Consider the following 14,604-nt stretch of genomic DNA (forward strand, 5'->3'; position numbering starts at 1 on the left):
CATACGTAAAATCTTATATTAAAATTGTCTGGTCGGCTTGCAGACCACATCATCACGCTCATAACCATATAAGGAGTTCCCAATGCAGCTCTGGCCAAATATGGAGTGTGTTGTCTAACCTCCACGTGTCATCATGACATCAGGCGCAAACAAATCAATCAGCTCCATATATGGGCACAAAAGGGGCCATGCCCATACAGTATATATAGGCTACTGATGACATCAGGGATCTTCATATAATGGCATAAAAGGGACATGGACTGAGATACAGAGATCTCCATATATGGTCATAAAGCAGCGCAGCGGGCCGAAATTTGTAAGTTAAAAATATACAAAAATAGGTCAAGTAATGCATGTTTGATCGTGCATGTTTGATCGTGCATGCATGCATGCATGCTGCCACTGGCCTGATGGCCGACAGTTACAAGACAAATGTCAACCACCGACACATCCCCCCCCCCCCCCCGATGTGCTGACGTGGTCGACACCTGTGCAGCTCTTTCTGCGGAGAACGGGCAGCGGGTCCGTTGAGCAGAGAGCACTCCTTCACACTGTCAGGGGCAGCGGCTGCACTGCAGTCCTGGCTGCATACCTGGCAGTCCACTGAACAGATGGCTGGAAGAGAGCATCTCAACCCCAAAACCTTGCCTCGTGCAACCTCTGTGGTCATTCCACTGTAGGACTATAACCTAGGAATATGAAAGTGTATCTTTCTTTTATATCATAGTGCAAGTATAAAATAGATAATTACTTGCGCAAGCAGAGCACGCAAGCACTGTGGTCGGCTGGATTAAAAGTGGTATGCATGGTATGCGTGGCTATAATTGGCTGTTAATGGTGACGTAATTAAGATGTGTTTCAATGTTGGGTGGGTAAAAGGTAACGTATGTATGTATGTATGTATGTATGTATGTATGTATGTATGTATGTATGTATGTATGTATGTATGTATGTATGCATGTCAGTAAGAATGGTGGTCCCTTATTGGCTGTTGACGGTGACGTAACTTAGGTACGCTTCAAGGTAGGTATATATATTTTATAGAGGGGCTGATCGTAAGATCGTAGGTCGGCAGTACTTGTGCGCTCTGCTTGCGCACAAGTAGGCCATGTATGGCCTAATTGTTTGCAACGCGCAAGTTGGCACCTCGACAGAGTGCATTTCTAGTTTAATCTATTCTATTCTATTCCACACTTTCTTATTGTTCACATCTTTCCATTCCAGGCCATATCATTCTAATCATTTTCCAGACCTTTCAGCCCCATCTGCCAGCATCCCACGTGACGACCGAAAACCATCTGGTAAAGCACATGGGGCTGACACAAATGTCCAATCCTTCGTGTTGCAATCAGACAGAATAAATGAAGGAAACTCTTCTCAGACGCCCCCTCAACATCCCCCCCGCCCCCCCGAGCAACAACAGGAACGACCGGAATAAGTACATGGAATAAGTACCCTCCAGAACGGACAGCAGGAGAATCTTCCAGGAGTCTAGTCACACGTCACAGACTTGTCGATGATTAATTTTGATGGCGCAACGCTGCTTCCAAATCCCATGACAGCCACGGTCGGGGACACTGCCCTCCCGGCCTAAATCAATACGACTTCTATTCCATTTGTCACTTAGGCGGAACGAGTGTCAAGGGAAGCGACAAAGGCACAGAAGACAAACGACTGAAGGCTGTTATGTTCTATTCACAAGGCTATTTAAGGTTTTAGACTGCATTTTGTAGCAGATAATAATTGTGTGCTTAAGGAGGTGTGTGTGTGTGTGTGTGTGTGTGTGTGTGTGTGTGTGTGTGTGTGTGTGTGTGTGTGTGTCATCATCGGACACGATGGACAGCTAAGATGTGTGTGTGTGTGCGCAGCATTGCCCCCCCCGCCCATGATGGGACCTTCCAAGACCACACTTTGAGAACCACAGCTCAGAAGCATACAAAAGTGCACGTGCATGCGCGTTGGTGCATGCCACTCAATGGCTACAGTAGGCCTACCTCATCCTGGCTGCCCTCGCGCAGGTTGTAGGTGAGGTTTTGGTGGATGAGGTTGGAGAACACGTTGGCGTACTCGGGGTACAGATCCAGCACCTCCCTGAGGCCGCGCATGCAGATGTACTGCAGGTCGCAGTAGGTCAGGGCCTTCACGTCCGCGTTGGTCTTGATGACCTTGTCAGTGGGGGGCAGGTCCGAGCCGATCAGATCCCCTTTACCTACGGGCCCAAAGCAACCCGCTGTTAGGTCAACAGCGTTTTTGAACCCTTGCTTTTTATGGAATAAAGGATTTTCTACTTGAACTAAAGCAAAGCAAAGCAAAGCCAAAAAAAAAAAAAAAAAAGTAACTAACTGAAACGGTATTGTCTTTACAAAAGTAACTGTAAATGTTCTTTAGTTTACATTTTATTTTTCAGATTTTGATACATATTACAATAAAAAGAAACATTAAAACTAATACAAACTAAAACTAAGCCTTTTCAAAGAAACAATCAGAAAATCCACTTTAAGAACTAATCAAAACTAACAAAACTAAAATTCAAAACCTAAATAATGAAAACAAATCTAAATAATAATAATAGACTTTCCCTAGCCTAGATAAGCTTATTTTCATGGCATGAGAATCAGTGTGTAAAATAGTGGAAATAATGAGTGTCCCCTGAGGCCCCATGTGTACTTCACACCCTGCCTTTGGTTACTTTTTATTTCTTTACGCTCTAGGCTACCACTGCCCAATTAAACTTCTGATTAACATTTTCATTTTATATTAATTATTTTTTCATAAAAAAACTTTTTTTAGTAGAATTGCAGCAGAATTTATTGTCTTCTTTTTTCCTACAATGGCGATGATGTTAGCTGAGAACACTATGTATTCCTTATGCACCTGGATAAACTCCAGTGTATCCTCACCCCTCAGCCATGAATTCGACTATAAAATCATCAGCAAATGCATTTGGTGGGCTGAATTTAATGCATGTTTGACATGAGTTCCTTCAGGTCTGTGAACGGTGGCACTTTCACTTGGACGGAATGGTCAGCTTTCAGCTGCTGTATTACACCCCTACATGGAAGATACGGCTTTAACTTCCACTGAGGCTACTACTTGGCCTCACTCCCCGAACCCACCTCACCCCTGCCCATTTTGACAGGCTTAGGAATGGCTTAGGGTTGATGACAGAGTACAGCATCTTGCAATGGGTCTGGTCCACAAGATTCACTACTCCACCAAGATACCCATGCACCTGTTTAAATTAATGTCAACGAAGTCTACACCCACAACACCAGAGGGAGTTCAACAAACCATGTGCAACCCAGATTCGGCCCAAACAAGGGACTAAATTAATTTTGCTCCTATGCCACACAAATGTGGAACGCCCTACCAACAGTCATTAAGACATGTGAATGCCTTGACTCCTTCAAAACCGCTCTCAAAGAACACCTACGGACGGCTGCAATTCGAAACTGGACCCCGTAAATAAGTCTGAGTCCCCCCCCCCCCCACCCCCCGTAAATAAGTCTGAGTACCCCCCCACCCCCCTTTCCCCTCACTGTATGTCTTTTCCCTTTTTACCTCCTTTTATGTTTTTTTTTTCTTATATAGAAGTATATTTGTAACTCTTAAAAATGTTCTGCTGAATTGAAAATGGTGGACCCTATTGTAAACAAGTGTAATGCTTTATGGTGTCGTAACAATTTGAAATGTACGTATTCTGCAAACTGTTAATACATATTTAAAATCAATCAAGGGCTCATATGACAGCTGACAGATCGTCATTTATAAGCTTATCATCCTCTTGGACCCGTTAACGCCCACCTATGAGTTTGATCCTTGACACCAACCTAGTATGGCCAACACCATGCTGTCCTTGAGGACCTCCAGGGAGCCGGAGCAGACAAAGTAGTTGGCGTGCAGTGCGTCGCCGTGCCGGATCAGGTACTCGCCGGGCGCACAGAAGGAGGTCTTGATGTGGAGCGAGAGGGAGCGAAGGCAGCCGCGGCTGGCGCCCTCGAAGACGGGCAGCTGGAGGATGTCCTTGTTGAGGTGCATGGCGATGTCCGCGCGGAGCTCGTCGGGGAAGTCGTGGAGCAGCTGGGAATGACACGCGAAAAGGTGAGAGGCAGACTGGTACAGTATTTGCACGATGAAGTTGATCATCATTACTGATATTGTACGGTGGTGACCAGGCATTCCAGTTTTTCACACTGGGGTGTTTTCCGATTCCTGACAAATATCTCTAAAGCACTAGAATATCCCGCTTTCCAACATCCACTACCGATTTTGTCCTGGTTTTCAGCACCATTAAAATGATAACACCTGTTCTGTTCTGTTGAAAGGCACAGTCACTTAGTTGGCAAGTCCTGAAAAATATTGTCCACCATGAAAACACCAGGTGAAAATAAAAAACAAAATAGTGAAAGTAGCAAATCTACAAGCTCACAACGAGAGATGGTACTGTAGGTAGATCTGCTATTTTCGATATTTTTTTAATCAGATTTATGCTAGTCGATCACTTATTTTCTGCAAAAGCTTTCCCCACAATAACAGAAAACTGAAAATACACTAGGGTTTAAGTGGTTAAATGAAATGTTCAGAAAGACTGAGGTTTTGGCAACAATCATGGACCAAATCAAATGAATCACGTAGGCTACCATGACTGCACAGCATGTTGACGTTTTGCAGAATATGGCAACATTCAAAAGCAAGAACAATCTTGGAGCCCCTACCTCATTGGCATCGATGCCGTTGTTGACAGACCATGTGGTCTGGAAGTACTCCAACATGCGCTGTTTCAGCTGCTGTGGCAGCCGGTGCACGCGGATGAAGTCCTTCAGGTCCTTCATGCGTGTGTGGTACAGTGAACGGCGCGAGTACATGCGCTGGATGATGGCCGTCACGTTGCCAAAGACCACGGCGTGCATCAGTGCTACACGAGACGAGAGAGAAGTCATTTTGAAAGTCATTCAAGTCTATATTATGAAAACAAACTGAATGAAATACAGGTCAATAACCTAACAAATGTCACATTATTTTCAGCTGAGTGCTGGGTTAATTAACTCAGTTAATATTATGATCACAATGAGAGGGTGGCATGAAACAAAATGAAACGAAGTGAAGTGAAATAATTTGACACTGTTCCACATGATACAGCGGTTGTGCAGGCACAGTACAGCAGTGGTTTCCAAACAAAAGGGAATAGGCTTCATGTGTTAAATTCATAACGTATCTTTCAAGTTTTGTAGGTCAGTTTTGGTCATATTTATCTTTTGGTTATTGAGCTGAAAAGTGTGGGAACCGCTGCAGCACAGCATGTTGTCCTGGGGATTTTCTTTTTTTCTTCTTTTGATAAAATGAAAACCATATACACAGATTATCTTCTGGGCTGCTGCACTAATAACCACCTCCTCAGCTTTGAATATTAATCCCTTTATTGATTTTAAGAGACAGCAGTGTACCCTTTTCCACAAGCTGTCTCTCAGAAGGCCAGCCAAATCAGCCCACCTACGCCCCTGCAGAGTTCTTCCGCCTCCGCTGTGCCAAAGAAAACGGAGGCGGCAGGTGCCAAGGGTGTGCTCGGTGCCAGGGTGCCTGGGAGCGCGGTGGACGCCCCGAAGACACCAGACTCACCGCCTATGAGCATGGTGCAGATGGAGAAGATCTTCTCGGCGTCCGTGTTGGCGCACACGTTGCCGAAGCCCACGCTGGTCAGGCTGCTGAGGGTGAAGTAGAGGGCAGCGATGTAAGAGCTCCGAACCGAAGGACCTCCGATGGTGCTGTTGGCGTAGGGAGTCTCCAGGCGCTTGCCTAGCTCGTGCAGCCAGCCTTGGGTAGAGAGAGACACAGAGAGAGAGAGAGAGAGAGAGGCAGGGGGGTTAGAGTTAGAAGGTTAGAGTTCTAGCTGCCTGAAACATCTGCCATCTGTAAATGACCAACCTTTAACAAGTTACTCCAAATCTGTTCCAAGTGTGTGCACCGAAGGAGAGAAACACTAGCATCATCTGACTCAAACACAACTAAACGCTGCTCTAGTACAATGGAAAGTGACCCAAAAGAGAGGGTTGATGGTGGAGGTGATATGCAGCAAATACTAGAAGACATTACTTGCAGTGCACCAGGGCGGCAATCTTGTGCACTGCAAGTATATACTGTAGTGTATATATACACCGGTATATGAATTATTGGCCCCTCCAGGCACCCCCTGAAAGCCTCCCTGGGGTCCTCAGCCCCCGCTTTGAAAACCTGTGACCTGTACCAACTCCCACATGTACAGTAGTCATTGTGATATAATCATTCCATTTTAAACGTGTCTGTGGGGCCGGGGGGACAGGGGGGGATTTTCTCAGAAGTAAGAAGGGAGGAGGGAGGGGCTGGGAAGCACTGAGTTGGAGGAGGCTGGCAGCAGGCCAGCTGGCCTGCAGCTATACCAGCCAACCACAGACGGAGTCAGAGTCAGGAGAGTGGCATGGCTGCCTGCGTGGGACAGGGCGAAATTAGATTGTGTCCGCCAGGGACGAATAAAGGCCTCAAGCTAATTAGCAGGTATGACCTAATGTCTCAGTGGACGAACACACAAACATATGCGCGTGAGTGCACACACACACACGTGCACGTGCGTGTGTGTGTGCGTGTGTGTGTGTGTGTGTGTGTGTGTGCGCGCGTGCGCATGTGCATGCATGCAATGATGCATGGGTGGGATGTCTCTGTTTATTTGTGTCGGATGTAAGGAAAACATTTTGGGGATTTGGTATAATTATATGTACACTACAATACACTGTGCAGTATTTACTGCAAGCGCTTGGTATTTAGTCTGTTTACACACAGCCAGGTCAGAAATAAGAAAAGACAGACCTCACTGACCTGCTTGTTAAAGCATGTCTAAGCAGCAACACCAGCAGAAAACATGCTCAGTCTCAACATGCGAGACTTTTGATCCGATATCATTAGAGCCCCGAGGCCTGATCAGGCTGCCGTGTACGGCCGGCGCAGTGCAAGCTTCCCGTGGCGTTATCCCATAACTATTTATAGCCGAGGTCCAAGTGAGCAAAAAAACAAATCTCCTCATTTTGCCATGTGCTCGCGCTTTGCTGGCTGCCATTAATTTAAAAAAAGTAGTCGATCTGCTCGCTCTGTAAGGAGCCTGACTCAAAAGCTATGATTCACGCCCAGATCTCCGGGAGTCCACGGCAGTGCGGGGGCTACTTTATGTAGTCATTAATTACATGTTAAGGTTCAATTCCTATGATACTCTATAACGGTATATGAAGAAATATCCTCTGACCTCTGCAACCAGCTGCTAAGTAATAGATGAATTCTGTCCCTTCCCTAGAGAGGGAACGGTGGAGCAGTTTTAGATCAAAAACCTTCTCCCTCTGCCCAGAGACCAGTGTAAAATAACTTTGTTCTGGACCGAGCCACACGCCACCACCTGCTGTTGCAGTATATGAAATCCCATCAAAGCCATATATCCTGTGTGTGTTTTATCCTGGCCTACTCTTAGAAGTTCGGGGACTGCCCATAAGTCCGACATCCCGTTAGTCCGACTGACTTAGGTTAGGGTCCGGCCTACGTGGCCAGTTAAGACTGAATGTTACCAGACCATTTTTGAGATCATGGATTTCACAATGCCATGCCAGACTTCCCGGTCCTTCATTGCCATCCCCAGTTCCTGCTTATGACTTAATCTGTCTCAATTTCCAGCCCCTGAATCGCTAGCCATGCCCATTAAAAAATATGTTCTGGGCAATTCAGGTCTGGTGACTCTATGGCAGCCTTGGTTGAAAATCTGATACCGGTCCGCGGCTACGGCCAATCAGCGCCGTTTCAACTCGATGACGTCAAACAACAAACATGGCTGCCCATACTGTGGTAACTTGCGACCGCACCGATCTGGCTATTAAAGCACCCTATGATAAATAGTTTCTTTACAGAAACGACATGTTTTACTGTGTTTGTTTAAATGCTAGTATAGCGCTCATTGACCATGTTTGTTTGGTTAGCAACCGGATTAGCCACATTGACAACAACGTAATCAGCTTTGTTACTATTTTGATTGGTTGGTGTGAACCAATTGCCAGAGACTGCCGCTCTGGCAACCCCATCCCAGAAACTGCTGTTGTGGAAAGGGCTTTCAGTCTGAATAATGAAGTAAAAAGTGTCAGGCTAGTCTCAACTGCAAACATTCCCGTTTATCTTTGTATTAATGAGCAAATACAACCCTGGTGTCTCTGCCAGTCAGCATGTCAACCACATAAGGACACAGTGACATTGCCTTTTCTTTCTCGTTTTCATTTCATTTTGTCCCATGCTGCATTGCGCCAGAAACATTGTCAATATACCCGGAACAATGGTGGCATGGGACTGGAAAATAAAATGACAACCCCAACCTCTTGTCCTCCGGCACGTGCCAGGGGAATCCCCACAACACATTCTCACTACAACTATTAATATGATATTTTGATGCCTGGTCAGGTACCTTACATGTCCGATGATGGTGCCGAGGGCACCCGTTTTCAAAGCAAGTGTACTATTGATCGTAAGTGATCCCCGTCAGAACTGCCTTCTGTTCAATATTTTTCTATTGTTTTCAATGTTTTTAACCACTTTGAACCCGGTGATCCCCTTTTTGGGCACATTTTCCCTTATCTTTTCTTCTAAAAAACTAAAACTAGAATAACAAGATCGTCTTTTTGCGCAACACAGTCACACGATGAAGTATATAACAGGGCTTAAGGTGGTTACATTGTGGCAACAGTGCCTTTGTTCTCACATTCTGTCATCAGCCACATGTCAGCACAGTATTGGACCTGTTGGAAAATGAAACTAAAGAGCTTCCCACTACCAAGTGTATAAAAATAAAATCACACCCGAGTGGTGTAAGGTCTTATATAGCCTGATCAGCTGTGGTCTGACGTAATGTCTGACGTAATGAAATCACACCCGGGTGAACTGGGTGACCGTAGCAACCATGCTCATTTTTTGAGCACAGACAGACAGACAGACAGACACGTAAACTAACAAAGCCAGTCGTAGGAGTGGTTTACACCACTCAAAAAGTGATGCCAATTGGTCCTGACCACGTGACCAGGCGTCCATATGTGGCAACGAGTTGGGAGGAGTGAGAATGCTAAACTAAAGTTTAAAGTACAGTACTTGGTTTACTTTACACTGCTGATAAATAATCGATAGTCGCATCACCCACCTATGTCCCAGGTGTCTGAGTCGTTGACCTCCATCTCCTTGCGTCCGATGATGTACCAGATGCAGGCCATCCAGTGGGCCAGCAGGGCAAACATGGACATGAGCAGGGTCAGCACCATGGCGCTGTACTGCGAGTAGCGGTCCAGCTTCTGCAGCAGGCGCAGTAGCCGGAGCAGACGCACCGTCTTCAGGAGGTGGACCAGGGACGTCTGCAGGGGTGGAACAACAAGCATGCATAGTTTTTTACCAAAACCAAAATAACAAGTGCTCTAAATTCTCTAATTGTGCGGAAGTGCGAGTGTGGGTGCCTACAGTGTCTCTATAGGAACATCGTATACTGTCCAATCAGATGAGGGCTTATATAGCATTTGAAACAGACTTATAGCATGTCATGTAGACAGCACAATAAGTGCATTGTATGTAGTCATAGCACTTCATAGTATATATGTACAGCATAGTATAGCATATATGTATAGTTTATATGTATAGTGTCATTATATAGATATGTTCTAGTTATAGTTTATATGTATAGTGTCATTATATAGATATGTTGTAGTTACGTTCTTAGCTTACGCATGTTTCGCGATAAATGCATTTTACATATGTGATGTATTCCCATGCTTTTTGTTCTTGCTTAATGTAAGTCGCTCTGGATTAAGAGCGTCTGCTAAATGCCTAAATTGTAAATTGTAAATTGTAGGGCAAAGCGCACAAATGCCTTGGGAAGAGTTCCGAATTGTTGGCCAATAGGAGGGGAGGATACAGCATTATTGCACGATTAGTGCAATAATGCAACAATAGTCTACTTGCCTGGCTATAGGCAACCACACTAATTACGTAATGCAGATGTTTAACAATAATTGAACTCTTGAGAGCTATACGGTACGAGACATGGATGCAGTGTGTGTTATTGTGTAAAACAAAATCAGTCATAAGACGTAATTGGCCACATGGCGTCTCACGTCGTCAATGTGTACAGTTGGAGGCCATCGATATTGTCCTTTTCTTTTTGCTGAGGTTTGCGTGATCTGCGCAAAAGGACAGTTAACCCATTTTGGGCGGGAACCCCTTTTGGTGTTTTAAACATTATGTTATAATTTAGCTATTGAAAAATAGCAGATCTACAAGCTATGAGCTTGTAGATCTGCTATTTTTGAAAAATCGTGAAAATATTTATTTCAGAAAACTGGAGGATTTAGCAGGATTTTTTTAAATTTTGTAGATCTGCTATTTTTGAAAAATCGTGAAAATATTTATTTCAGAAAACTGGAGGATTTAGCAGGATTTTTTTAAATTTTGAGGTCAGGCCTAAATGGGTCAAATGATAAGGGACAATATCGGTGGCACCCAACTGTAACTGCTGCCCTAAACAAACAGTAAAAGTCCATAGACTTGGCTTCCATTCGATTTTTGTTTAGAGTGTTCTAAAACAAAGACCAGCATTGCAAATGAGGGTGAACCTCAATGCTCTTCATCAATTTGCAAGGACCCCTTAACTCTAAGAGTGTACAAATGGAACCAAATGGACCCATAAGGGCCCATTTGAACAGTCAAGAGTTACAGACCTGTTATGGTCATTCAGGGCTATAGCATATGATATTATTGTCATATTCTCATTTTGTATGTGGTAAAAAATATTTTACCACAGCATGGCGACGACCCCTGGAAGAAGGGACAGCGTGGAAGAGAAGTTTGATTGGGTCCGTTTGAGATATTATCAGTCTCTATTGGGAAATGGGATTTGTAGGCAGAGGTGCCAACTGCCAAGCACAACAATGTCACCCCTAGATGACATTGAGTTTGAAATTTCACGGTCGCCAAATGAAAGCCGAATACATGTACTACATTCCCATTAGTCGTTGATAGTAAAAATGTCAATATATTTAAACAGTCTGTAAATATGCTGATATCAATTATACCCAAATGAATCAGGTAATAATAAAGGGGCCTTTCTTGAAAGTTTCAAGTCTTCCCTTGCAGCCGTTTTCCCATAAAACAGCTAACAAGCGGACAAATTGGATAAAAAAAAAAACAGTACCCCCCCAGGCAGTGGCAGGGTAATAACCAGAAGGGAAAGGAACAACAAAAATGTTATTGTGTACATTAAAAGAAGCAGAGAGAAAGGAAAGCGAAATATGTTCTGGAAACTGGATGCCTTTTGGGTTGTTTTAAGGTGAGACATAAGCTACAGTTTCACTACACACATGTGCGATCACGCACACACACACACACACACACACACACACACACACACACACACACACACACACACACACACACACACACACACACACACACACACACACACACACACACACACACACACACACACACACACACACACACACACACACCTTGGAGAAGATCAAATGAAAATCTCTGAGGACAGGACAGTGGCTGGCAGACTAGTGTTGGCTATAGTCATTAAAGTAAGTCATTAGTCATTGAACTGCTATACTTCTGAGCGGCTGCAGCCTGTTCAGACGACAAGCCGTGCAAACAGCAGAAAAATGGACGTTCTTATTGCCAGCGCCACTTAGTACTATTAAATGCTTTTTTCATTCAATTCGAGGGCCCAGCAGGAATCGGTTGCAACTTTTTGAGAAAAAAATGCCTTTGGATAACTTTTGTCTTCAGCTAATTAGCTAAGTTTGATACCATTCAAGGACAAGCAAAGATTTCGGCTGTGCCTGTGACTGCTTATTAGTTTATATTTTTCAATTTAATTCTGTATTTTTCAAAAACAGACAATATACAAGCGTGCTGTGCCACATTGGAATGTCTATCTTTGTCATTTGTTGCATGGCAGAAAAACAGTAAAACAGATTCAGTTCTTTCCTCACATCGACTCACTGCACTCCTAAAGTGGATGTGGATGATCAATTGAAAGTCTGATTATACTGATCAACCTACTGTACATGACATCACTGACTGAACAGACTAAAGGTCCTGACACACAAAGTCAGACACCTGTGTCCAGAAACAGACCCATTGTTTTGAACAGCTGGAGAGACACTGGAGGCGCCAAGTGGGCCCGTCAAAACTTGCCCTTTCAGAGCACGGTTCTATTTTCAAGCATCTACAGTAGGCCTAAGCAGGGCACAGACCATACCAACAGTCCAACACACAATGTCTACAGGGAATCCAAGGCAAGCATTGATGAGGTCAACCACAGTGTGTATACAGTGTTCGTTAACTTGTTTGACTACTAAATAATAAGAACATATGTGACTCTTTTTTGATACAGAGACAGTCATGGCGGCAATACTAACTGTTCAGGAGAGGAGAAAAACTGTTGTTTTGTTTTAAATCCAAAATGAGTTAATAGTCTAATAGACTCTTCACATAGCATGTCTGAAATAAATGTCAGGGATGAAATCGACATGTAAAGATGAAAGGTGTAATGTTAAGAGTCCACAAAAGTGAACCTTTCAAGCCTTTTTTCTCAACTCGCTGTTTTCTGCAAAACATTACTCTATTATAAGCCATATCTCCAAAACGGGTGGGTCAAACTGAACAAGCAATGTCAATTGGAAGCTATGATTCCATGCTTTCACATGACGTGAAAAAAAAAGAAAATAAAAAGAAAATAAAATAAATCAATGACTTAGCCTCTGTCAGAAATGGTCACATATCACTCCAGTTCTAAAGCCCAACACACCAGTTGCAACTCCTTGCAACTGCCATTGGGGATAAAGGATAATGGTTGCAAGTAGTTGCATGTTGCAAGGAGTTGCGTGGCGAATCATTGCTGCTGGTTGGGTTTAGATCTCTATACTGGATCCCTGTATGTCAAAGAATATTTCAAAAAAGCGACGAAGAGAGAGAACAATGGTACAAAGGTACCTTGTTCTACAGTATATGATGCCAAGTTCAAGAGCTCAAGCAGCTCATGCAGCTCATTGCGCCAGAGTGGCGTCAACATGACGCACATCACTGACATGAGCGTCATTGACACTTGCTATCTGTCACAGCCAGGTGTGTGTGTGCGTGTGCGTGTGTGTGTGTGTGTGGTACCTCTGTCAACTCCATGTGGGTTGGTGTGGTGTGGTTCAATTTATTAGTAATTTGTGGTGCAATTATGGCGAACATGTGGCTTCACATGATAATGTGTGTAATACGATGCTTTCTATTCTGTCAAGCCCTTTGAGGACAGCCAGGCCATCAGGCTGCTGAAAAGGCGTTGAGCCCTAGCTGTCCACCATGTCACTCTTACATTATCTCATATTCCCATTACATTGGTACTACCACTTCATGCACAGTATATGTGACCAGATTTGACTGAGAGACTGCCATCGTGCAAATTCCAGCTTTTCACCAGAGGAGAAAAACTTTTTTTTCTGCACAGGCAGACTCTTCACATCCTAGAGCATGTCTGAAATAAGTGTCAGAGCTGAAATCGACATGTAAATATGAAATAGATGCTTAAACATGTAGCTAGGTGTAATGTTAGAGTCCACAGAAGTGATCCTTTCAAGCCTGTTTTCTCAACTCGCTGTTTTCTGCAAGACATTACTCTATAAGCCATATCTCCAAAACTGGAGGGTCATTCCCTGCTTTCACATGACATGAAAAAACGAAAATTCAAAAAAATCCAATGGCAGTCCCTCAGTCAAATTTAGTCACATATATGATTGCAGGTGAATACTGGGGGGAAGAAAAGGGCCAATGGATCCAATGTAGTTAATTAGTCGCAATCTCTTGTTACTGTAATACTTTCCATTGGTTCAATAGTTGAAAAACCCACACATACTCAACCACTTACACTTTCAAAGGTTTTTAATGAGTAGCAAAAATAGAACTAAGCTTGTTAATCGGCTAATTCCACTACTCTTACTCAACACTGTGACACTGTGAAATAGAGCAATCGTTTACGAACAAATATGAAGATATATTTCATACGTCGTCTCTGTCAAGTGGAAACCTCATAATATGAGGTTTCCACTTGACAGAGACGATTATGTCCAAAACGGTTCCATTGTTCTACTACTAAAGTGTGTTATAGCTTCACTAGCTTACACTAAAAATGATTTCACCCACTCTCTTTTACACCTTTAAATTGATGATGTGACAGCCTGTCAAAAGCATCAATACTGCAATGCAGAAATACCCTGTTAGTAGGAAAAAAATCACACCTGTGTGAACTGAGTGGTGTAAGGTCTTACAGTATATAGACTGATCAGCTGTGGTCTGACGTAATGTCTGACGTAATGAAATCACACCCGTGTGAACTGGGTGACCATAGCAACCGTGCTCATTTTTTGGTACGAACAGACAGACAGACAGACAGACACGTAAACTAACAAAGCCAGTCGTAGGAGTGGTTTACACCACTCAAAAAGGGAAAAGATTGCTGCAAGCAGCGATAAGCCGGGACCGAGCAATATGAACTGTAAACTGCACCACAGGCTGCTCAAC

At 43.8% G+C, this 14,604-nt stretch overlaps 1 protein-coding gene across 1 annotated transcript in view; it reads right to left on the reverse strand.

Moving 5' to 3' along the window:
* The window catches only part of LOC306915731 (voltage-gated delayed rectifier potassium channel KCNH4-like), a 111,051-nt gene that overhangs the window by 20,821 nt on the left and 75,626 nt on the right, over window positions 1-14,604 (reverse strand). The window contains exons 11-15 of the mRNA XM_079493304.1: window positions 9,188-9,395; window positions 5,617-5,811; window positions 4,716-4,915; window positions 3,831-4,080; window positions 1,995-2,209 (exon numbers count right to left, since the gene is read on the reverse strand). Coding sequence (XP_079349430.1) covers window positions 1,995-2,209; window positions 3,831-4,080; window positions 4,716-4,915; window positions 5,617-5,811; window positions 9,188-9,395 — 1,068 coding nt within the window. The remainder of the gene's footprint in view (window positions 1-1,994; window positions 2,210-3,830; window positions 4,081-4,715; window positions 4,916-5,616; window positions 5,812-9,187; window positions 9,396-14,604) is intronic.

This window comes from Electrona antarctica, assembly GCF_951216825.1.
Source record: "Electrona antarctica genome assembly, chromosome: 22".
NCBI classification, from domain to species: domain Eukaryota; kingdom Metazoa; phylum Chordata; class Actinopteri; order Myctophiformes; family Myctophidae; genus Electrona; species Electrona antarctica.